Raw genomic sequence first — 23,113 nt, forward strand, 5'->3', positions numbered from 1 at the left:
AGTAGTTGTTGTTGGTCCTAGGCACTGACAGAATTTTAATGGATAATTTGTACGAGTATTTCGAATGGGACAAGTGATCCTTGTATCGTCTGGATAATAAAAATATTACAACTTTTACAAATGGTCGGGATTTTACGAACCGTCCAACCTATCAACGGTGAAATACTCAAATAAAAGAACTGGAAAGTACAAACAGTAATGATTTATTTTGTTAACTTAATCAAAAGATTGCCGTCGAAACCACTACCCCGTCTCCCTCTCCCAGTCTCTCACCCCCGTCTCCCTCTCCCAGTCTCTCACCCTCGTCGCTCTCTCGATCTGCAGCTCCGCCCACTCCCCGGCCTCCCCTGTCTCGCCGGCGTGGCCTCTGGCCCGACCCGCCACCGCCTGCGTGCCCCCGTCGCCCCCACCCCCGGGCTCCCCCGTCCCGGTGGGGCGGCCCGCCTCCCCCCCCCCCGGTCTCCCCCGTCCCGGCCCCACGCCCCCGTTCCTCTCCCCGGCCTCCCCCGTCCCGCCGGCGTGGCCTCTGGCCCGACCCGGCACCGCGCCCCCGCCCCTCTCCGTCGCCCCCACCCTTGGGTTCCTTCACGCAGGCAAGGTAGCCTTTTCCTTCACACAGGAGATGAACTCCTTCACCTGTTCCTGCCAAACATGTCACCATTTTATTTCAGCACATAGTTGCATATGTTACCGAAGATGAATTTGTTAATTAGTTAATTGTGTTTCTTAGAACATGATTTATTTTTTCTGTTTTTGCATGGCTTAGAACATGATTTCGTCTTCAATGTTTCATTATAACTATGGTGGGATTCAGGCTAAAACGCAAAATGTAACATCTGAGGGCGATTCAGATGGTGACAATGATATCGTCATTGTGTCAAGCTGAAACATAGCAGAATACCTGCCCAAAGCTACATAGGTCAGGCATTTTTTCAACTCAAAGCCACGTAACATTTGTTTTCTCTCTTTCATGACTGGGACGTTCTCCTCTTTGCACCAAATGTTGAGTAAGTATTCTGCAATTGTTTAGTACAATATTTGGCATAACCTTGTCTAAACAATCCAGGATCACTTTGTCTTGATCGTATCAGAGTTCATATATATTCCATGGAAATACATGAAAGAAGGAGTAACTAAACGAGCAGCTACAAGGTATGATACTTCATGCACTCCATCTATAACAATTAAGTACACTCATAAACTGAGGACTCATACAAGGAACAATTAAGGAAGCATGCATGTACTACTGTCACCCATAACTTATCTTATAATTAAGTACACTCATAAAGTGAAGAACATATCGTTTCAAATTGTCACTCCTTATGAACCTCATAGTTCCTTGTATGGGCTCTTTGTATGGCGTCCTGGTTGGGTTTTCCTGCGTGCTCTGCCCTCTACACGTTCAGCGATTGCATTTGTGGCAAATTGCTCTATCACAGCGACATGACTAGTAGGTTTAGGTGGCGTAATCTTCCTTGGGCGTCCACGTTTCCGCTTTAGGCAGCCGGATGTCTCGGATTTGCTAGCATCATGTAGAGGGTTATCTTCTTTGCCGGCAGCATCTGGAGGGCTGTTCTCCTTGTTGTTGGCAGCATCTGGAGGGCTAATCTCCTGGACATCGTCGTCTGCAGCATTGGGTTGAACAAGCTTTGCAATGCTTGCTTCGTAGGCTGTCTTCTGTAGAGCAGAAAGTGGTGCGTTAGTTGTATTGTGCAAACGTGAAAGATTAAATATTGATGAACAGAATTGCCGGTTGTGTAGCACTAACCATTATTGGATTCTTATAGGATTCTAGCCGAAGCCGGTTACGATCTGAACGCAGCAGACTTGAACATATTTTCCAGCTGAAAATATGTATCTGTGACTAAATATGATAGCAGCACATATGTTAGCGTAGCAAAATTAGTAACTAGAAGAGTGGAAACAGAATTAGTGTTTTGCTCACCTGTGTGAAATCTTCGGCCATCTTTTCCCCGTCCCAAGACAACATGTATTTTAGTGTGTATGCACCACAAGAGTGGCTGCAATGTGAAGTTTAAGCTCAGTAATCTTTAGTAGTTCGGAAATAATTTGTAATGCAACACGTACCCGTCTGTCTGTTGTGGTATGTTGGTATAGCATACTTTATTCCATTGAGAAATGTTGATGGGCACTGGTGCTTGTACTAAGCCGCACTTGACTGCATCTTCGATGCACGTGTGAATAGACTCCGTTAGGCTAGTTTCCTTGGCCTCGTCACGAAGGTGTGGTATAGAGTTGAGGACCTAAATCTCTTGCCTATCGAAATTCAATACCAGTAGAAGCCAGTGGGAATCATGCACATTCAATGGGATTTGAACCTGCAGTGAAATTTATGTTGTCTGAGGTTAGGTATGAATTCGGATATGCACAATAAAAATATAGTTTTGTAGGATCGACGAGATGAAATGCTGCATGTAGTTTCAGATTATGAAATAGGAAAGCGGAACACGCATACCTTTCGGTGTCCTACAAGTTTCTTTACTATGCGATCAAGCCAATTGGTATCTCGTCCGCGAGTAATACCCCCACTTTGCCCTAACAACTTCCTCGTTTCTTTTGGGTATACAACTGACGTAGTATCAGTCTCTACATTGCTAATGTATGCGTATGCATGAATAACCTGCAAAAGTTGCAATCATGTAATATGCCATGGTATAGTCATAGAAATTTGCAATGTTAGGGGATTACCTCATCGAAAATTAATCCGCGGTGACATTAGGCCTGAGTAGATGAACTTGAAGGACAGTCTCTCCAACGTCAACTACTTCAGCCAGGGGGCAACTTTGGCGGATGAAAGCCGCGACCTCTATGTCTTCTTCTGTCAACATGTAGTCATTGTCGAATACAGGCATGCATGGTGGGGTGAGTTTGTTGGTGACATCTTTCTTCGGGTGCTTGTTGATTTCCATATGATCATCACGGGGTGTTGTAGCAGCAGTCTTAGATGGTTCAAAATGAGGAGTTGGTGCAACCTTGCCATTAATAATGTCGTCTTGTTCCTATAAGAATGATTAATCATAAATTTGTTCATATTAGCAAGGAATATATGCCTACAATTCTCACCTGGACAAATGCAGCCGTAGACGTTGGTTGCGTGTTGCCATGAACCATTTTCCTAAATCTCTGGACCATGAAATACATGTAATGAATATATATCCAGGATGTTACATGGGAAGATGCATTTTAAACCGATATTAGTAGTATCAGATACCTGGAATTCTCTTTTGACCTCGATGAGTTCATCCTCCACCTTAACAACCTTGTTTTGGTAGCATTTTGTGTCCTAATTTCTCCGACCTCCTCAGTCAAGGCGAGAATTCTGGAATCAATTTTGTGCTCCATGTCCAGTAGTTGTCAGCCTATTTTTTTTCTCGATTTCTAGTCTTTGCCTGGAGATAGTTTGCATTATCGCGTCCATCTGTCACATAAATATCGACATATGATGTACAAAACTAAATGAGTAAGTTGAGTGCGAGATTTTATGGTACTGAACAGAGTGTGACTTAGTTGGTCATACTTGTTGGTTGCTAATACCAAGATATCCTTGTTGTGCTTCGAAGCTGAAATCTCCATCCGCGTGTATCTTTTCATTTGTTGGCATGGTAGGTTGAGCATTGGGAATGTTCATCCGTCCATTGTCATCACAAATGTTCATCGTAACCTTGCAAAAGGTAGAATGCATCAGTCATAAGAATTAAATAAGCTAAAATGAAATAGTTGTGCATATAAAAGTACCTCTCCTCGATCTGGTCCTCGACTAACATAGGCCGCCGCTCTTAGTGCTGCGTTGCCTTCATCCCATCTTGCCATCAATGGAGGGGATATAGGATCATAGGAGACCGGCCCAGCATGGACATGCTCCCAGTACCAGAACTACATAAAAGTGGTAGTTAATATACTGAACTTACTCAGGGATATTTGTGGAGTTTATTTCCTGATTGAGTTTTATTGTAACAACACTTACTTGTAGCAAAGGTAAATTTCCTTGAAGGCTTGTTCGGTCTAGGTATTGAAAATTCCGGATGGAATCGAACAAGTGAGCCAATGTGAAACATCCCCAATTAAATTTGGGAATGTGTGCCACATCCTTAACCAGGGCCAAATATTTGCGGTCCACATAGTCGTTTGCTGTCGATGCTAAAATAATACCAATGGCATATAGAACGAAATCCCTGATGAAGTGATCATCAGGAGTTGTGGAGGTTTTGATCAGGGTCTCAAGGGTTGTCAGCATTAGTCTATTGTCAGTCTGGTAAGCATTAAACAAGTCCATGTTTGCTGATCCTTGTCCTTCTATATGTTTATAGATATCCTCCCCTTGAATCGGAATGTCCATTATATGGGACACATCCTTTTCGGTCATAGGAATTTCCTGTGCACACAACCGAAAGGTTTTCTTCGGGCAGATGCAGCGCTTGGCAAGTCTCACTAGCATTATTCGTCGTAAAGATGTTGGCTTCATTTGCATGAGCCCTCCAAGTTAGGTTTTTTTTTTCTGATGGCCGCCTTGTGGGCAGGTGACAAACCTTGACAGGTGTTTGCAAATCTAGTTGGCGAGCATACCAACTTCATTTTTGCAAATTTTACAAAAAGTTCCTGCAACACACATGAATTATTTGTAAGGCTAAAAAAAATTTGTGTGTAAAAATGCACCGAGAGGATTCAAATAATACCTCTTCTGTTTCTTCATCAGGTGGTAATCCTGTGTCCGCAACAATTTGAGTAGAAGTATCCATCTTATTTGTTTCCTGTAAAGCTATACCCCTAAACTGTATTTGTTTGCAGGGAGGAACTGTGACTGCCAGGACAAACAATTATGGAGCAAAAATTTGGTTTTGAAGCAGAGAAAACTTGACAAACAACAGTCTTTTGTTGTTTTTACTTTTTCTTGCTGATGTTTCCGAACTACAAACACATTCTGCAGTACTCAGAGACCTGTGTGGAACTCAGTGAGTAAGCTGCAAGTTTTCTCTGCTTCCTTTTGTTACTTTTTGTCCAATGATTATGGAGCTGTGTAGATTTACAGATAATGTTTATGAATTTGCAGGAAAAGAAAGTCTTAGTGGAAACAAATGGGCCTCATATTGCACGTATATCTGTTTTTGAGGTATGCTGCTAAGTGCTAACTGCATTATTTTCTGAAAGCATTCCACACACATATGCTTCAGCATAAGCAAACTATTGGCATGAAGGCTTTGAAGATTTTTTAAATTGCAAGCCGAAACAACATTTTGATCCAGCGAGATTTTTTTGAAGCTTTGAAGATTTGGTCTTGAAACAGTACCTTTCAGTGCGGCGTGAGATGATGTCGGTCCTAGAGCGGTGGCGCTAGAATGCGACGAGAGGTGCGATGAGAGGAAGACGCCGGAGCCCGGATCCGATCAGTGTGTTCACTCGAGGTGGGCGGCGCGAGTGCGGCAGTCAGGCTCCTGATGAGGTCGCCCGGGGTTTTCTTGGGTTCGCTAGCCAGTTTTTGTGTAGGTTAGAAGCAAACTTGTAATCCCGAAATAAATGGAAAGGATCATGCAATCCCGTAGAGATGCGTTTTTTTAGGTGATTTCACTTGCCGTGATTCAGGAGATTTCAATTACCGTGATTTATTTCCTTAAAAAAATGACAGCTATTTCTGGAGGCAACGAGCCCACTATATCCCCACCTCTCTGTTTTGTCCTTTCGTGCTGGGCTTTAAGAGCAGGCCAGTTGGGTCATTTATTTGTCTGTGTTTTTTTTAATTCAAATCTATGTGTTTGCTGTCTTTGCGTACCATATGTATCTGGACGCTTTTTAAAAATAGATACATTTATTTAGGCAAATTTGAGTCAAAAATTTAGAGCAAGAGGGAATACAAGCCATCTGGAATCAGACATGCACAATTGGTAATGCAAAAACAGAACTAACACTATTGGACATCCGAAACCATGACTAGCACTATTGGTCATCCGAAATCATGACTAGCACTATTGATTAATCGGAACCGTGACTAGCACTGGTCATCCGAAACCATCACTAGCACTATTGGACATCCGGAATCATGACTAGCACTATTGGACATTCAAAACCACAACTAGCATTATTGATCATATGGAACCATCACTAGCACTATTGGTCATCTAGATCCATGAGTAGCACTATTAGTCATTCAGAACCATCACCAGCACTATTGGACATCCGGAACCATCACTAGCACTATTGGTCATCCGGAACCATGACTAACACTATTGGTCATTAAATGAATTCGTTGAGTCCTGTCGCGGCTCCACGATCGCAACATGTGCAATTCAATACTATGACCTATAGCAGTGTGTTATGTATTTGAGTGAACCAATAATTTTCTAAATTTTCATCGGAACTCAAAAATACACGTACTTCCTCCGTTCCATAATTCTTGTCTCAAATTTGCCCAAGAATGGATGTATCTATTCCTAAAAGGTGTCTAGATACATGTAAAATTATGAGCGTAGGAGTACATCTCTTTTTTTTTATCTATTCATAATTCTTGTCTCAAATTTTTAGCTCTGGATACACTAGTACAACGTAGGAGTACATCTTTTTTTTATTCAGAAAAAAAATCCTGGAAAAAAAAGAGAATCCTGGGAATACACTAGTACAACGTAGGAAAAAAAAATAGATCTACTCCAAGTCTATCACGATCAGGGGAGATTCTCACGGAGAGGATCCTGGGATTTGTTCCGCATATTTAGCTAGGAAGCAACTACGTCCGCAGTTTTGTTTCCCCATGACCTGCACGGCTGCACGGTCCTGCGCGTTCGATCACAACTCGACTCCCATAGAATGCAACCACCATCGTCTGCCCTCAGCCTAGTCCCGCCGCCGTTCCCGCCCCTGCTCCACCGGCCGACGCCGGCGGCCTCATCCGGTAAGCCCCTCCATCTTCTGGCATGCCAAATCCGTCCGAATCTCATACCTGACAAACAATACAAATTCAATCAAATACCTGATCAACATGCGGACTATTGCATCTACTTGATTTTTGATTTTGATTGAAAGCATGCTGAAACAAATATTATTTTCATGTGATCTAACGTTGTAGGGACCATGGATTCGAAATCTTTGCTCGATGAGATGGACAAGAAGATGCACTTGGAGAGGGAGGAGATGGACAAGAAAGTCAGCAACGAACGTGCAGCCATAGACAGGGTGATAAAGCATGAGCGGGACAAGATGGACCTCAAGATCAAGCAAATTGATGCAGAGACGGATAAGAAGTTGACGTTGGATCGTCAACAAATGGACATTAAGGTAAAGCAAGAACGTGCAGCCTTGGATCATGCATTGAAGCTAGAGCGTGATAAAATGGTCAAGGAGATAAAGAAGATCCGTAAGGACATGGATCAGAAGTTGCGGCAGGTGTGGGATGAGATGGACCACACTGTACAGCTTGAGCGTGCAAAGATGGACTCTAGGAATATGCAGGCACGTGCAGACATTGATCAAAAATTGCAGCAGATCGTCAAGAGATGGATTCGAAATCTTTGCTAGAGCAAGTCCGCATGGAAGCCAAGATGATGGAGGACCGTGCGAGGATAGCTCCAAAGGTATATTTCTATTTTTAATACTTTCGTCATCTTGTCACCAGAAGTGATACCAAAACCAGTTTATAACCATTGCAGGCTACCGCCGAGCAAATACAGTTGCATAGCCCTCCACCTGAAGAACCGGTCTCATATTTTCTCCCGGTAAGTATGTCGAACCGATGCGATGCACATCCGAAATCATGTATGGACATTTTTATATTGTGGTAAACATTAAATAATGGAATGAATAAATGTTATATGTAGGAACTTGTAATGGAATTTAGTGTTACCGTGGATGGGGAAATTTCTTATAGTCCGAAAGGATACTTCGGAGGACGTACCGGTTACATGATTGTTAGGGAACCTGACGTTGTGGAGTGGTCGATGATGATGAACCATTTGCGTGTTCATGGTTATAAATGGGAGGCCGATTTGTACTACCTTGAGCCTGGTTGCATACCACCTGACGGAATGGTCTTAATGTCAGGCCCAGAGCATGTAGAACAAATGATGCAGGCTCATAAAGGCAAAAAGAAGTGTCAGTTGTACATCATCAGGAATGGTTCACAGTCAGATGATTGTGATGATGGCATGAATGAAGAGGTTACTTATCTTGCAAATGTTCTACATTTTCTACTACCTTACTTCTATGTTGATTGTAATACTTTTTATGTTTCTGCACAGGATCAATTTGACCATTTTAATTCGTGAGAGCCCATCGATAGATGGGACGAAGGGCACACGCACAAACATGGATCAGCTCCACTAATGGAGCAACCAGCATCGAAATCTCATAAGAAGGCATTGACTTATAGCAGTGGCGATGAGGACTTGGACTCGTAATCATTCCGCATTGAGAAAGAACTAGATGTTTCAACGGTTTTTTTAGCACGAGAGTTTTTGACACTATCCATAGTGACATTTACTACAGCTTATGTTTTGCAGCCAGTAATTGCTGTTTTTTATGGGCTATTTTCAGCATATGTTTTGCAACCAGTTTTCTTCATCATAAGTGTGGAATAAGCATTCTTTTGTGTAAATGGTTCGGATATCTAGTATTTTTTAGGTTCCTTGCATTTTGAGGTAAAGGTAGCCCCAATGGATAGGTTATTTTGAGGGGGAGAAGTTTTGACCATTCTCGAGTTTTTTAATATGTTGTTGCAACATCTTGAGGTCAGTCCTAGCAAAAATCAAATAATGACAGCAACCGAAAAGTCAAGTGCTCTATATATAAATCATACAATTTTCCGACCTAATGAACAACACCAGATATATCTACGCAATTTGAAGGACCTACATGCAACACTTCTATATACCGACAATGTTGTTTACATCAAAACTGGATGTGATCTTGTTTGTCTTTGGGGGCAACGCACTGCCATAGAGCTCTGTATGATTCAATCTCTCTTGCATCTATTCCGAGCAAGCGAAGATTTCGTGCATATTCCTGCCAAAAGAAAAATGCAAAGGAACATGTCAGCAACAGTGCCAGGCGCATAAAATATACTCTATAACATATTAAATCCTATAAACTGTCAACAATTTGCCTTGCTGTCTTCTGTATTCGCATGTGTGGGCAAATGTTTAGTGTAGAATACTGGAAGTAGAAAATTTGGCCAGAAGAAGCCTAGCTCGGAAAGGTCATGGGCCAGGCTCCTCCGTTAGCAGTGGTCAGAGCATAGGCCTGGCCTTTCTACAAGAGGAATGGGTTTTTAATTTTTGGCATGAATCAGCCAACTAGACCGTCTCCAAATAGCAAAGGATTCAAATAAAAGTACCACAAGGCAGCTTATGTCATATGCATGAGAGAGAAAATCAGCCACCAAAGTATTTTGAAAAGAAATAAATGTAGAAAAATCGTTGGCATCCCAAGAAAGATGGACGGTACTGATGTCGGACACTAAGGAGGTTGGACATACTAAAACCACTTCACCTTTCTAGAAGAAAATAACTCTATGCAAAAGGATGCATATGCTGCTAGCTAGCTAGGTTCGTCACCCTTTGCTCGACAGTTATGCATATGGATTGGTACGCTTGCTAACTAGGTAGATGCACTCTTCTGCATGGTACAACAATTTCTATTCAATGATATAGTACATGTTATTTCTCATTGGTTTAACTGACAAATGTGGATCTAATCCATGGAATTAACTATAGATCTGTGTTGAGATGATCAGAGATCACTAACCCAAAGTAGTTCACGTCCATGATTAACTGGGGACGATGCCCGGTGAAGATAACACACACGGCTGGCGCAAAGTAAGCTGCGGAGAAGGAAAAGAACCATTGAGATGTAATATGTTGGTGCTGGCCGGGACAGCGTGTAGAGACAAACCTGTGGCCCTTAGAAGCGGAAGAGAATGGTTGGTATATGGTCGGTTGGCAAGTCACTGTTGCATAGCATATACACGCGGCACTCCATGGGTTATGCCAGAACATAAAAGCAAAGACTATGCTAATCTCAAAAGGAGCATCGATAAAAAAAACACTCCACGTGTGTGGATGACATTGCTTATGTTCCGAAACGATCGTGAGTTCGAACATTCCACTGGAAGTATGGAAGCTGCCATATGATGTGCTCGAAAATTAGGGGTGGAGAGGTGCGTACACGTCGATGTCAAAAATATAGAGAAGAATAGCTAATTGTCTATGATGTAGGTGTGTTGAGTACTGTATAGGTTTTCCTCTTGTATTTTTCTTATCTAGATTACAAATGAATTTAAGCATACAATTTTTATAGGGAAGACATTTATTTTAATTTGTACAGCCCACTACTCCTTTACGATCTAGCGTTCTAAATATTTTGCATGGTGTCTTTCAACTTATTGGGGGATTTTGTTTCGCTTCTTCCATTTTTTTTTTGAATTTAAGGGGAGGGATAACTTGTGGGCCGAGGATGGAAGAGGGGTACATGGCAACTAGAGGATACAACATGGGTCCTGACATGGCCAGAGAGTGGCTAAGGTGGTTCATGTACGGATGTACCAGCCTGGAATTTTTCATTAGCTAGTCAATATACTCCCGTATGGTTCAGTAAAAAGAATACAGTCCTCACACAAGTACAGTTGTCCCGCACCTAGATCGGTATATTTCCAGTCTCTGGCCACCTTCTTATATTCTTTTCTTATATGATTCATATTTGATACGATCATTGATCCTGGTTGCATCCTTTTCGACTCAAATACTCAATTACTGAGAGTTCGACTACACAATACTCAGGAAGCGGATGGCGTCCAACAGGCACTACCGCACGGCGGAGATAGGTAGGCGAAGTATATTAGCATGTCATAGTTATAAAAAATATGTCAATTCGACCATCCAGACTCAAAACAAAAAAAATTACATGGAATCTACATCGGACGGCAACCAACCCCTGGAGCACTGCTCCCCTGAGCCAAAAAGCCACACTCCAAAAAAGTTTCGTGGCTCAATGGAGCCACTGCTCCAGGGGCCTGCTGCCCTCCGATCCCCACGAGGAGATCTGCGCTAATGAAGGTCTGTCTGTGGCAGGAACCATCAGCGTTAATCAAGGTACAGGAAGTTTCCGCATTGAATGTTATCGGTTGTTGGTTGGGAGGCAGCCTATTCCAAGTTCGTATTTATTTCGCCCACCAGTTCAGGTTCTTCTTGTGTGTGGACCAAATTGCCCCTGGTTCAGTACTTGCCAGGCACAGAAGAGAATCCATGGCTTCTTCGCTGTGAGCCTCCACCTCGTCCGCACGCTGTGTCGCAGACAGACCACGTCCGCCGTCCGCGCTCATTCGCGACGAGCCACCGTGACGCCCAGTGGAAGCGGGGTAGGGTTTGTATGGTTTGGGGTTTCCCTCCGCATTATGCAGTGTTGCGTTGCATACAGCTGGGGCAGTTGATTAGCACAAGGGAGATCTGTCCTACGTATAGTCCCCCGCACAAGGGGGATCGGTCCTTTTATCTGGTCGTCGTCCCTAGCATAGTAGGTAAGTCCATCTCTTTCTACAAAACCTGTATTGTTTTAACAGATCTACAAATCAGTTCTTCAGCGTGTTTATGCCGGAATTGATGTTTTCTAGATGATGTTGTATCCGTTCCGTTGGATGTGCCAATCCGGAAGGAAACCCCGAAAAGAGACTTTTGGTAGTTCGCCCATGGTCTATAGAACAGATTTTGGGTTTCCGTTCCGGCCAAAATCAGGATATTGTATCCGTTCCTCCTTTTGCACTTCCCAGCTTTGCGCCTATCTGATTTTTGGTACTTCGCCCATGGTCTATAGAACTGATTTGTGGCTCTCCAGCGTCGCCACAAATCAGTTCTATAGCCGATAGGACACGGACGAGGACGTTTAGGATGACTGTTGAGATGTTCCCCAGATTTGAAAATGTGAGATCGAGATAGGCAATCAGAGGGGGTTCAATGATTGCGCGGAAACAAATTAAAACTTTTGCCGAAAGTTCAAACTCTAAATCACCTTTCTGTCCGTGATAGTAAAACAGACGTAACTTTTGATTGGATGAACCAAAAAATACGTATGAGTATGCAAAAGAAAGGTATTGAAATTATCTAACCAAGCAACAAGAATCAGCTCAATCGGACGTACCAATCAAAAGATATGATCAAAATAGTAACAGCTGACAGAAAATTACGAGGATTAATCTAAAACCAATTTCGAGGAATAACAAGAAAGATGAAGTAATCGCGATCTTCCTTGATCTCGTGGTAAACCTGTAGAAAAGTATTATGAACTCGTGATAAACCTGCAGCAAAGTGTTAGAAAGATCTAGCACGAACAATCCACGAAGATCCGAGAAGAACAAAGATGACACCGCCAACGAATCTCTTTATTACAACGATGTCGATCGATTACAAAAGATGCAACCATGCATCCAAGAACTCTTCAAGAATTGATCTAGATCCAAAGCTCTGAGTTTCCTCACGTCCTTACTAAAACCTAGCTACGATGCCCTCTATTTATAAGGGAAAATTCGCGACCCTAAACCGAGTCCGAATCCAACACGAACTCCTCTGTCTCGGTCAGTATTTTGCCCGTGGGGCCCACATACGACCTTGGATTGAGACAACTCCAAAAGCAAAGTTGTTCGTCTCGACGATGCGCACAACTTTAATGTGGACCACTTTTCCATCCGACACCATCTTGATGACGCTACTGTTTAATCTTTAAACAGCTCTCATCCAGCCACGGCTGGACCTACATATCTTCACGTCGATGCCACTCCATGCCATCAACTCTTCTTGTGATGTCTTCAAAACTTGACCATCACGTATCGAATATCTCCAATACCGTACATATCCGGTATAAACAACGTACGACAAACCGGTGCCCTCCCGGATCATCGTAGCCTTCACTTCCATTGTTCTTTCGCACGAACGTCCCGCATGACCTTGATCTTCGACCTCAGCTTCTCCCAAGTTTCGTCCCTTGAGCCCGTCATCGACCACGTTCCTCTAGCTCCGGCAACACCTGAAAGCGAACACACAAATAATCAGTACGAGCACAAGTCTACGACTTGACTCAGGGTAAGTTTCACACAACTCACGCCATGTTTTCACATAAAAAACTAATGGATCAGCACACCACTAGCAAAGCACTAAGTCCAAACAAAATACATGTCATCACATAAATATCCATATTATCCAAAGTATCCACATCAATGTTTCATCTAAAACACTTGCCAATGTTACACATCACTTATGATTTCACAGAAGATTTATTCCAGAGCCTGCTACCAGATGCTAGTTTTTTTGATAGGATTAGATTCGTTCACATCACCTGATTTTGTCTGATCTGGACATAGGACATGATGTCATTGTCTTCTGCAATAGCACCTCTTGTTCCCGATGGCTTTGGCATTTCTTTTATAGGGAGAAGCTTCGGTATGCTATAATTTTTTCTTCATTAAGAGGGTGGACAAATTACATTTCAAATGTCCTGGCGTTGTTCTTGGGATACATGATAAATACAGGTCCTCGCAAAATGTCCGTTGTAATCTGACGAACAAATGAAATTTCTATTTTACCAGGCGGATTTGGTCGGTGCAATAACATCTCAACGTCTGCTATTATGTGTTAAGTAGCCATTGCCGGCGAATCAGCTAGTAGGATGGAAAGCGAATCAGACCGGATCGACTGTGCAGGCGCCACATCCAGGTGCTCCTGCAAGCTGGTCTACAAGGTCATCAGTGATTTCTCGGAGCAAAAGAAGGAACTCGTTCGCGAGATGAGATTTGGAGGAATACTTGATTTCCCGTCACTAAGCAATCTGAATCTTAAGTTCTCTGCCTGGCTTCTCACTAGACTGGACCACGAGAGGGGGGCTATATTGTGCGACCACGGGAAGGAGCTTATATTCAGAGACATTGACGTTCAAGGCGTCATCGGTGTGCCATGTGGAGGAAAGCCTATTGTCCAGTCTAGCGCAGAAAAATCTGTAGAAGCTCTAACCGTGGTCCGCAAAAGACTTGGTGCCAACACCAGAAAGGACTGCAGGAGTTTAAAGGCTGCACAAACAATACTTGCGCAAACAAACAATTTTTATTTTGGAACCGTTTATTCTCATAAACTTTGTCCTATCAGTTCACTGTATACCTGGAAGAGTTATACAAGAACAGCGTGTCTGGATCGGCGTCAGGGGTTGCTGGTTCAGCAGGTTCAAGGACACCTGATGGCGGGAGCTGCGGCAACAACGACGAGAATAAGAAGTCACCAAATGACCGTGTCAACTCTGAGGTCAGTTATGTGAAGATTAAAAACTAAAATTAAGATATATTTATTTATTTCAAATTTATAATACTCTTACAGTAGGACATCCTATGAGCTTGCCGTCTAAAGATATTGCATATATTTTTGCTTATTTTTCAGGCCGAGCTAGCAAGAGTAGCCATGCATGGAGGCTGTTTTCGCAAAACAGCGCGAAGAAATGGCAAATTTGCTTGAAAGTCACTGCAACGACATACTTGCTAGCGCTAAATTATATTGTAACGTCAGGGAGGTTTTAGACAAAGGTGCGAACAAATTCATTAATGTTAGAGACTAATTGTCATTCAGGAATGTTTATTTCTTTCCTTGTGCATGCTTGAAAAAAGGTAAAGGGAAGATGGAAGCACAGCGCCGTGTCCTAGACATAGACTTAAACAGATCAGCCGATTCAAAACAACTACGCAGCTGGTTAATAATACACTAAATACTCATGTTTTCATTCAATTTAGAATATGTCTTCAGCAGTGTTCATACGTCCATATAGCGCTGACAAATCCCAAACAACGATGCAATGAAGGACCAAGCCGTACGGACAAAGGGATGTTCAACGAGTACGAGCACCATGGAAGCTCCATTCCTGCGGGAGATGATGTTTTAGCTACACCACCAGCTCAAACCAGACCTGAAGCTGTTGTCTTGAACAGAGGTGACTCCAGAGCACACAGAGACACTGCCATGATGTTAGGTAATCGCAGCATCAACATCTAAAAGTTTTAAATTGAAAAACATATAGCGATGATATAAGCGCCAGAAGCTTAAAAGTTTGGAAATTATTTCATAAAAACGATCGAAGCGTTAAATGGGGATTGTACTTTCTCAATGTATGGTCAGATGGTGAGATTGCTGTACAGCACAAAACAGTGAACGCGAATAACAATATATCTGCTACTCAAGGTGATACAGAATTCCAATAACCCTATTCTTTACTGGATTGTTAGCCAATATGTTTTAAACTGTTTTGTTAAGCACTAAATAGACATATGTAACTGTTTTAAACTGTTTTGTTAAGAACTAAAACTACGTAGTTCGTTAACATGATGTTAAAATTTAAACCCTGTAAGCGCTGTTGTTCTTCCAATTTTAGGGTACAAAAGGTCTTCAAAACAATATCTATAGTTTACAAAAATGTTATAATTGTAACATTAGTATTATAGTTAGAAAATTGGCATGTTATTATTATGTTGGATCCGTTTTTTGTACTTATACAACACAAGGGTGTAGCTTCATTTGCAGACTACATAAAAAAAATTACATTTCTCCTACTGACATAATGTTTATAAAGTCATTTTCCCAAAAATTTGACGGCTTCTGATAAAATTTTATTAGATCATGCTGTTCCTGTCATCATGGACAATACAATGGTTGCCAACCCGAATATCGAGACGTCAGGTGTTCCTGCAAACGTGCGGACGGAAGAATTAGGTTGGCAATTGTTGTATTTAGAAAAAAAAATGTTCCTGATTTATACCTGCTTGAATTATTTCCTAAAGCGTTCTTTTCTTCTTATGTCCAGCTTATGCAACGGTGCCAGTGCAAAGACGTAGTGCTGTCCTACAGCGTCTGTCGAACAACAATTCACCAGCAAACCCTCGAGGATCAATTGTGATTACTCTACCTAACAACATATGTGATCAAGTGGATTCCATGTACGCGTTTGTTTACATGCACGCGGCAGCTCAGCAGCTTAACAAGTACGATTGAACAAGGAACATACTAATTACACTATTTTTTTTCAAATTATACACATGCACGATCCTTCAACCATTTTACTATCCGTTCAGGGTTTGGATCAACATCCCTGTGCCTGGTGAGCCCTCCATAGAACTCACGGGGCTCAAGTTCAGGGCTGCTGTGATAGGGCGAGAAGACTATGACGTGGACATGATGAAAGCGACAACAGCTTTGCTCAATGAGTTGGAGAACAAAGCAAGCAGCCAATTCTACAGTAGAGAAGGCACTTCCTGCCTCCAAATTGGGCTGTGAGTATGGAGTATCGTTTTATGTTTTCAATAAAGTAGTTCGTTGTCGGGGAGGTTTTGTTTTTGTAGTGTTATGCTAAACGATTAATTCGGATAAAAAATTTAGGATGTGTGTTCATCCTACGGATGGAACCCACCAGTCAGGGCTATTGCGCACATGTTCATGGGTGTGGGCGTCACCTATGACGTTGCATCTTGCGACTCGGTACGTTCCCAAACATTTAGTAGCAGATGAACAAGTATACATGTTACTTTAGTTCTTGAAGGATACATCTAATTAAAATTATACTGCTTCTACACAGGTGATAACTTTCTCACGCGAGCATGGAGCAGACAATTGGAGTTGCTATGTGTTTGATCTCACCAGGTCGTCTGTGAATTTTTACGACCCATGCATTCAGGGAGGACAGATGGCATCCTTGTTCATGAAACACGGCCCTAAAGCATCCAGGATGATGTGGTGCCTCATACACTGCATGCGGCTAGTACTTGGATCAAACATGGCAGATGTGCACAGCATAAACATTATTCCGCACACCCCGAATCCATGCAGGAGGTTGTACGTCTAATGAAACGGTGTATGTTTCCACGTTAGGATGAAACAACTGTTCTATAGCGTAGGCTAATCAAAAACACGTGTTTGGCGGGATTGACAGCGCGGTTTGCTGCGGTTTCGCGGCAATGGGGATTAACGTGCAGGGGATGAATCCAGACGGTGGGATGGTGCAAGCACCTTTGGTTCTGAGCGGACGGGTGAGAGCAGACTCAACTGTTAAATTAATAATTCCATTTGAAGTACAATGTGGTACCTTACTAACCAGTTAGTATTCTTTTATTTACGTGAAGGATGAGGTCAACAAGGGACGGAAGGAGTTGTGCTACTCCTTGATGACCATGAATAGTAATATCTTCAGGATGAGGGACCATCAGGCACATTAGGATGCGCGTGGCATGGGATGCTGCCACAAGTTTTATCCTTTGGAACTTCAAGGTCTATGGATGTTTTATGTTTTTGTGATGATAATGGTCTGAATCTTTGCGGTGTGACTAGGCCAACTAGTTTCATCCTATGCTTTAAGCAAGTTGTAGCTTGCTGTTCAACTTATGAATAGGTTCGTTATGTTTGCTTGGCAGCAAACTAGTATGTTCAAGGCTTATATCCTCGTCCAGCTTGAGATGTAAGCACTAGACAATGTGACGATTGTATGTTGTTAAACCGTTATCGGTCGTGTTCCGATGGAAAAATTGGTCTGACATGGTGATAACGGTTTGGTGTGAAGAATATTTTGGTGCGATCAACTGCCAACACACTACGAAGTTAAGAAGCTTCATGTTCGTAATATCTTCAGTAGCAAACATACTTGTTCAACATGTGCTTTGTTTCCACGGTGGCAACATGCTTTTATTGTTGCTTAACTGGTAAAGTTCAACAGGCAAAGCCGCATGTTCGTAAATTTTTTGTTAACAGCTTTTGAGTTCCGACCATCGTTTTTTCTTTACATTGGAATCAGATCCGGAATACACGTTACTCTACAAGACCTGTATATATTCGTCATAGACCTGTATGATATCAAACATAGCAAGCCCGGGTTTCTTCGCTGTTCATGGTAGCTTGATACGTTTGTAATCTATTTACGTGAATCCAACAACCAAAAAACACAACCAAACGTCCCAGCTTTCATATAACCATTTTTTTAAGACTATTACAGCAGTATTCGTGTTTCCAAAACGAATACTGTATATGTATTACTATACCTTTTTCCTAAGAAAAGTTATGTAACGGGAAGGAACTACAGCCGCAAACTTTCTACGACCTTCCTGACGTATGGAATGTTAGCGCGATAGTCCGGATAACAACTTCTTCTTGCTGATGATATCATCTTAACCCGTCGACCGGTAGGCCATGCGAAATTTGTTTCTAACGGTTTTAGAACTACCTAACGTATTGTGTGGGAAAATGAACCAATCTTTGGAGTCTATAACAAATAGAGATTTTGACCCAAGGGAACTAAACAATTGAATTGACAGATCATTCACAGAGAGTTTGCGGAAATGTGCATAGAAGATAGCAAAGCAACATAATTTATTTCTCTCTGAACATATACCTAGAGATATAAAAATAATTACATGCCCTTCTTTGTACATTTCGACCTGTTGTGACCAGTGGCACGACAGTTGCTGCACCGCGTGAGACGTGTCTTGGATGGTTGTGGTAAGATTTGACAAGAATCATCATCACAGTCAGCACCTTTACCATGACCACATAGCTTGGATAATTTGGCATCCTTGATCTTCTTAGCAACAACATAGTCCATACGACTCTTTGGTCTGACCGTGCATGTCCTCCCTTTGGTTATCTTCCTCTCGGGAGCCAAAATTTGCTGTCCTCTGTCTACCATGACTGAAATTTCAGGTTCCTTGGTACACGAGCTTGGTACTTCAGTTTTTTTCATGCTCAAGATGCCTGCATTGGCGGTGTTGATCGCCTCCATTGCGATTCCAAATGTGTCTTCGCTTGTCAGCCCTTCCTTATACAGGTCCATCGCAGCTAGGTATAGTGCATTGCGCCTGTACGATTCAGATGTGGCGTGAGCCAGGTTGGTCGTGGCACAAGCTACATGATCGCTGTTTGTCTGCCTAGCCCATAAGGTCCACCTCTTGAGAATGTTCTTCTCCGGCAATTTCTGGTAATCTTTCTGGACGAGCACCTGACGTGGGAAATTACGTGCTTAGATATAGTTTATCATCTAAATGGACAGAAATAAAAAACTACCAAAGCAAAAATTACCTTCAAGGAGTGCGAGCACAACATCCCAACATGCTAAAAAAACCCGCAATCACACTGCACGAATCGACCACCCTCTTCTATTTGGACAGTATATTCTTTATCATCATACTCCGATGTGACGTATGAATCAGCCGTCCTAACTTTGAACACTGATCCTGGCAAAGCCTTGCTTACGACAAGAGACCCAGAGTTGAATAATTCAAGCGAGAATCGCTCGTACATAGCCTTTGTGTAAACAACAGCAGCATCAAGCTCGATTGGAACTCCTTGCTTCAGCAACCTCCTCTTCTGCAAATTTTACCATACGTTAAAATAAGAAACATCATTTTTATTTAGACATGAGTAGAAGGGAACCAGGAATACAGTTTATAATGTTATATGTTTTGCAATCTTACTTGGCGGCATACATGAATTTGTTGCTGCTCATCAGATAACCTGGACTCAAACATGTTGTTGTATTGCCGGATGAAAAGATGCATCGGGGAAGATCTCGGTATGAACATCTTCAGTAAATGGTTGGCACTCTCACTTCTCTGGGTGCTAGTCATGCCTGCGCATAATGTTTCCATGAAATATGGCTTTGCCCACATACTCCTCTTGTTGTATATTCTTTCAAGGAAACTGTTGTCACCCAGCTCATATGTGGCTACCAAATCGGTCCACCCGTGCTCGAATTTTTCAGCTGAAGTCTCGTTGATAATAAGATCATGGAAATCCCTCTTGAACCCGTATCTCTTGCTGTAGACGTGACCAATCTTCTCTTTTGCAGCGCGAAGCACGTGGCATTTGCACCACCTATGACGAGTCATAGGCAGTGTTTTTCTTATAGCCGCTTCCATGGACTGGCACTGGTCTGCAGGTTAAACAGGAAAAACAACAAAAACAAGAAACACTGTTTTCCGTACGATATTATCCAGCCACAATGAAAAAGGTCGAAAATAAAACATGCTCTCAATTATTACAATTATATATTTTTGTACCGAAAATACCTGTAAGCATTGTTACTGGATGTTTCCCATTCATCAGTTCTACGAATGTACTGAACGCCCATTCGAATGACGGTATCTTCTCGTCTCGTAGTAGGACGCCGCCAAAAATAGTTGACTGGTAATGCTCATTTACTCCCACAAATAACGCAAAAGGCATGTTGTAGAGATTTGTTCTATATGTTGTGTCGAACGTGAGCACATCACCAAAATGTGCATAGTCAATTTTGTTTTTCCCGTTGCACCATAAGACTGTTTTGACTCTGCTCCCCTCGTCAACTTCCACCCTGACTGAAAAATTTGGGTCTTTCGAAGACAGATCTTGCAAGATACGGATTGTTTTGGTCATGTCGTCGTCGATGGACTCTCTCGCTAACCTAGCGCACAATGATTTCAACGTCTGCCTCCTAAAAGGAACGCCCATTCCGGATCCATCCCCCGCACCAACTATGCTGAAAATCTTACCAGCACTAACATTATTATATCTCAGGTTCTTAATAAAATCCTTAGTTAATGGGTCGATTACACTGTGCGAGTTCCATTGTTTCTTTTCTCCACAACTTTCAGACAATGGGTGTGTGTGCTCGTTGACCAACCTGCTAACAAACCATCCGTGATCCTCAGTTCTCAGAAGCCTTATCATCGCCAGGCATCCATTCCTGCAAGTCGATCTGTTCTCTTTTCCGTAGACCCCCTGAAATAAATAACATAACAGCGCGCGTATTAATACTGGCTTCTTTTTAACAACAAAATGAACAATTTTCTTTTGCGCTGCAAAATTAAATCAAGGAAGAAGAACGTACGGCGCACTGACAGACTATGTCTTGGCTGTTCTGGTACTTGGATTCGTTCCTCCTGCTTTTCCCGTATCTTATGCCGAACCCAACCTCCCAGGAAAAAAGGTTGTAGAGATCGTACGCTTCTTCCCTCGAGTCGAATGTTGTGCCAACAACAGGCTCAAAAATGTGCCTCCCTTCCCTGTCACCAGCTCTTTCAACGCATCTCTGGAATGCAGATTTGGAGCATGGCGATAATCTAGCGGCAGGAAGTTCGGCAGATCGTTTCCTGCTGATAATACTTATTCAGTGCAGAAATACCAAAAAGAAGAAAGGGAAAAAATGAAGCTTCTAATTCAGACTCCGCGAATCTGAAGCTCGTAACAGACGGAGAAAATAAGGGGAAGCAAACGATTTCAGATCGTATGAAAGGGGGTTTCGGCCTTCCGCAGGCTCCGTACCTGCCAGATCTGGAGCTCTTCGTCTTGTCGCAAGCTCCTAGAGTTTCTCCCGAGAGTTCTGCTGCGGTTTCTGAAATCTACTGTAACCTCGTCTGGTCTGGGCTCAACTCAGATCTGGTGGTTGCTTCGCCCGCTACTCGGCGTACTGATTCAATGGTGCTGAAAAATGAATCCCCGTCGCCTTCCTCACCCATGAGGCCGAGGATTACTCCGGGCTGATGGCCTTGGCTACTGACAAAATGAAAACGGACGGAAAAAAAAATTAAACAGTACTGGATTGACATCCTGCAAATCAACATACAATCTGCGAATAAAGAAACAGACCTCGTGCCTGAAGGCCCAGTTTCCATCTCCGACATGCTCTTTGCCTTTCAAACCTGCGACAGGCTTGAGCCTCAGGCCGAACGGCGAGAATCGAAAGCTTCGAAAGAACAAGATGGGTCTGGAGTAAGAGCGTCTGGGCCTATGATTTGCACAGGGGCATTTTCGTAATGGCCTTCCCAGGTGAGACGCTAGCAGATGGGCTGCAATAAAGGTGGATTAAATGTTGCAGGGGGCTAGCGGCCCAGATATTCAAATTTGATCCTGTACCGCGCCTTCGTTAGAGATTATAGTAATCTAAATCCCCCTGTATTAAAAGCAGCGGCACAACTTTAGCCCATGTCAGAAGATTACATGGGATCTAAATCGGACGGCAACCAACCCCTGGAGCACTGGCTCCCCTGAGCCAAAAAGCCACACTCCACTCAAAATCATAGACACGCCCATGGCCACTGCTGATAGAGGCGAAGAATCAGATATATATATAGAGGTGGAAAATGGTGAAATTCATAGGGATTAGATTGTAACCAGCTATGTCATCGTTGCAGCATATATATAAACATGTCACACACCATAGATGCTCTGCGATCAAAAGGGAAAGACTAAGTTAGCTAAAACAATAGCATCGATATGAAACATTCCATGCTTGTGGATGACATTACATGTTGGAAAGTTCCAAATCGATCTCGAGTAAGTGGGTTCGAACATTACCCTAGAAGCGTGAACTAAGGGTTTGCATCACCCTAAAAAGAATAGGAGTGTAAGATCTGTGTTTCTTTCTTTTGTCCCTATGCAATTACTCTTTGTATGACTTTTTTTTATATGGTTGAGTTTCGACTTTCAATGAACCTACTTTTTGAAAAAAAAAGTACTCTTTGTATGACTTTTTTTTTCTATTATTCCTTTCTATACGCACCTGCCTTTCCCGTAAAAGAAATCAAAGAATTAATATGTGTGGAGATGTATACAGTACACAACTCTACACTAAAAATCTAGAGAACAACTCATCGCATTATATTTTGTGTGTTCAGTAGTAAGGTACTTGCAGTTTTTCTTATTTGCTACTTCGTCCGAAAATAAGTGAGTCGAATTTGTCTAGATTCATATGTATCTAGACGCGTTTCAGTGTATAGATACATGCGGATCTATCATATGTATCTAGACACGTTTCAGTGTATAGATATATACGAATCTAGACAATCCGAGTCACTTATTTTCCGAGGAGGGAATATATTAGAAAATGTTTGTCGGCAGTCCTTTGAGTGTAGATGCGGGCACTGAGAATACAACAATGGCTTCCCATGGGGCCGGGCAGACGGAAATTGAGGTCGTAGATGGAGGTCATATGCAAATAATGGTGTTTAAACTTGAGGTGGGAACGGTTGCACGTGGAAGCAAGGAGAGATCAGATGGTAACGTGCTATGTCATTGTTGCAGCATATACACATGTCACACCACGGAAATGCTCAAAGAACAAAGACTATGTTAGCTAAAAA

At 42.5% G+C, this 23,113-nt stretch overlaps 3 protein-coding genes and 1 long non-coding RNA gene across 23 annotated transcripts; 2 read left to right on the forward strand and 2 right to left on the reverse strand.

Annotated features, from left to right (window-relative positions):
• The first annotated feature begins 245 nt into the window (after positions 1-245).
• On the forward strand, positions 246-8,596 carry LOC104581641. 16 transcript variants are annotated; one of them, XR_001405545.2, is made up of 9 exons: positions 246-598; positions 767-919; positions 1,067-1,152; positions 4,807-4,974; positions 5,069-5,128; positions 7,073-7,577; positions 7,653-7,718; positions 7,821-8,159; positions 8,241-8,596. XR_001405545.2 is itself a non-coding variant. In XM_024457329.1 (8 exons), the coding sequence occupies exons 5-8, from the start codon at positions 7,500-7,502 to the stop codon at positions 8,265-8,267; spliced, it is 510 nt and encodes a 169-aa protein (XP_024313097.1). In that variant the 5' UTR covers positions 624-919; positions 1,067-1,152; positions 4,807-4,970; positions 5,069-5,128; positions 7,073-7,499; the 3' UTR covers positions 8,268-8,596. The 16 variants fall into 16 exon arrangements, 2 of the variants coding, with proteins under 2 accessions (XP_010228017.1, XP_024313097.1); XR_001405543.2 differs by having other exon boundaries at positions 4,807-4,970; positions 8,044-8,159; XM_024457329.1 differs by lacking the exon at positions 246-598 and having other exon boundaries at positions 624-919; positions 4,807-4,970.
• A 165-nt stretch (positions 8,597-8,761) lies between these two features.
• LOC112269877 lies at positions 8,762-9,864 on the reverse strand. The gene is made up of 2 exons (XR_002962101.1): positions 9,745-9,864; positions 8,762-9,003 (listed from the first exon to the last, which is right to left on the reverse strand). It is a non-coding gene; the product is annotated as an uncharacterized LOC112269877 (long non-coding RNA).
• A 477-nt stretch (positions 9,865-10,341) lies between these two features.
• LOC112271813 lies at positions 10,342-17,542 on the forward strand. Of its 2 annotated transcripts, XM_024461994.1 has the most exons (14): positions 10,342-10,640; positions 10,776-10,819; positions 11,067-11,087; positions 11,172-11,512; positions 13,571-14,276; positions 14,409-14,551; positions 14,824-14,991; positions 15,138-15,200; positions 15,633-15,728; positions 15,820-15,997; positions 16,088-16,285; positions 16,392-16,490; positions 16,588-17,038; positions 17,132-17,542. In XM_024461994.1, exons 6-13 carry the CDS (start codon positions 14,434-14,436, stop codon positions 16,589-16,591), a joined length of 924 nt encoding a protein of 307 aa, XP_024317762.1. In that variant the 5' UTR covers positions 10,342-10,640; positions 10,776-10,819; positions 11,067-11,087; positions 11,172-11,512; positions 13,571-14,276; positions 14,409-14,433; the 3' UTR covers positions 16,592-17,038; positions 17,132-17,542. The 2 variants fall into 2 exon arrangements, with proteins under 2 accessions (XP_024317762.1, XP_024317764.1); XM_024461996.1 differs by lacking the exons at positions 10,342-10,640; positions 10,776-10,819; positions 15,138-15,200 and having other exon boundaries at positions 10,880-11,512.
• A 735-nt stretch (positions 17,543-18,277) lies between these two features.
• LOC100830070 (protein FAR1-RELATED SEQUENCE 5) lies at positions 18,278-22,057 on the reverse strand. 4 transcript variants are annotated; one of them, XM_014897691.2, is made up of 7 exons: positions 21,621-22,057; positions 21,297-21,527; positions 20,863-21,124; positions 20,063-20,753; positions 19,481-19,926; positions 19,074-19,361; positions 18,278-18,993 (listed from the first exon to the last, which is right to left on the reverse strand). In XM_014897691.2, the coding sequence occupies exons 4-6, from the start codon at positions 20,700-20,702 to the stop codon at positions 19,107-19,109; spliced, it is 1,341 nt and encodes a 446-aa protein (XP_014753177.1). In that variant the 5' UTR covers positions 20,703-20,753; positions 20,863-21,124; positions 21,297-21,527; positions 21,621-22,057; the 3' UTR covers positions 18,278-18,993; positions 19,074-19,106. The 4 variants fall into 4 exon arrangements, with proteins under 4 accessions (XP_014753177.1, XP_014753176.1, XP_010228018.1 ...); XM_014897690.2 differs by having other exon boundaries at positions 19,469-19,926; positions 21,297-21,524; positions 21,621-22,050; XM_010229716.3 differs by having other exon boundaries at positions 19,469-19,926; positions 21,621-22,050.
• Positions 22,058-23,113: the final 1,056 nt, after the last annotated feature.

Source organism: Brachypodium distachyon, chromosome 1 (genome assembly GCF_000005505.3).
Source record: "Brachypodium distachyon strain Bd21 chromosome 1, Brachypodium_distachyon_v3.0, whole genome shotgun sequence".
In the NCBI taxonomy this organism is placed as follows: Eukaryota; Viridiplantae; Streptophyta; class Magnoliopsida; order Poales; family Poaceae; genus Brachypodium; species Brachypodium distachyon.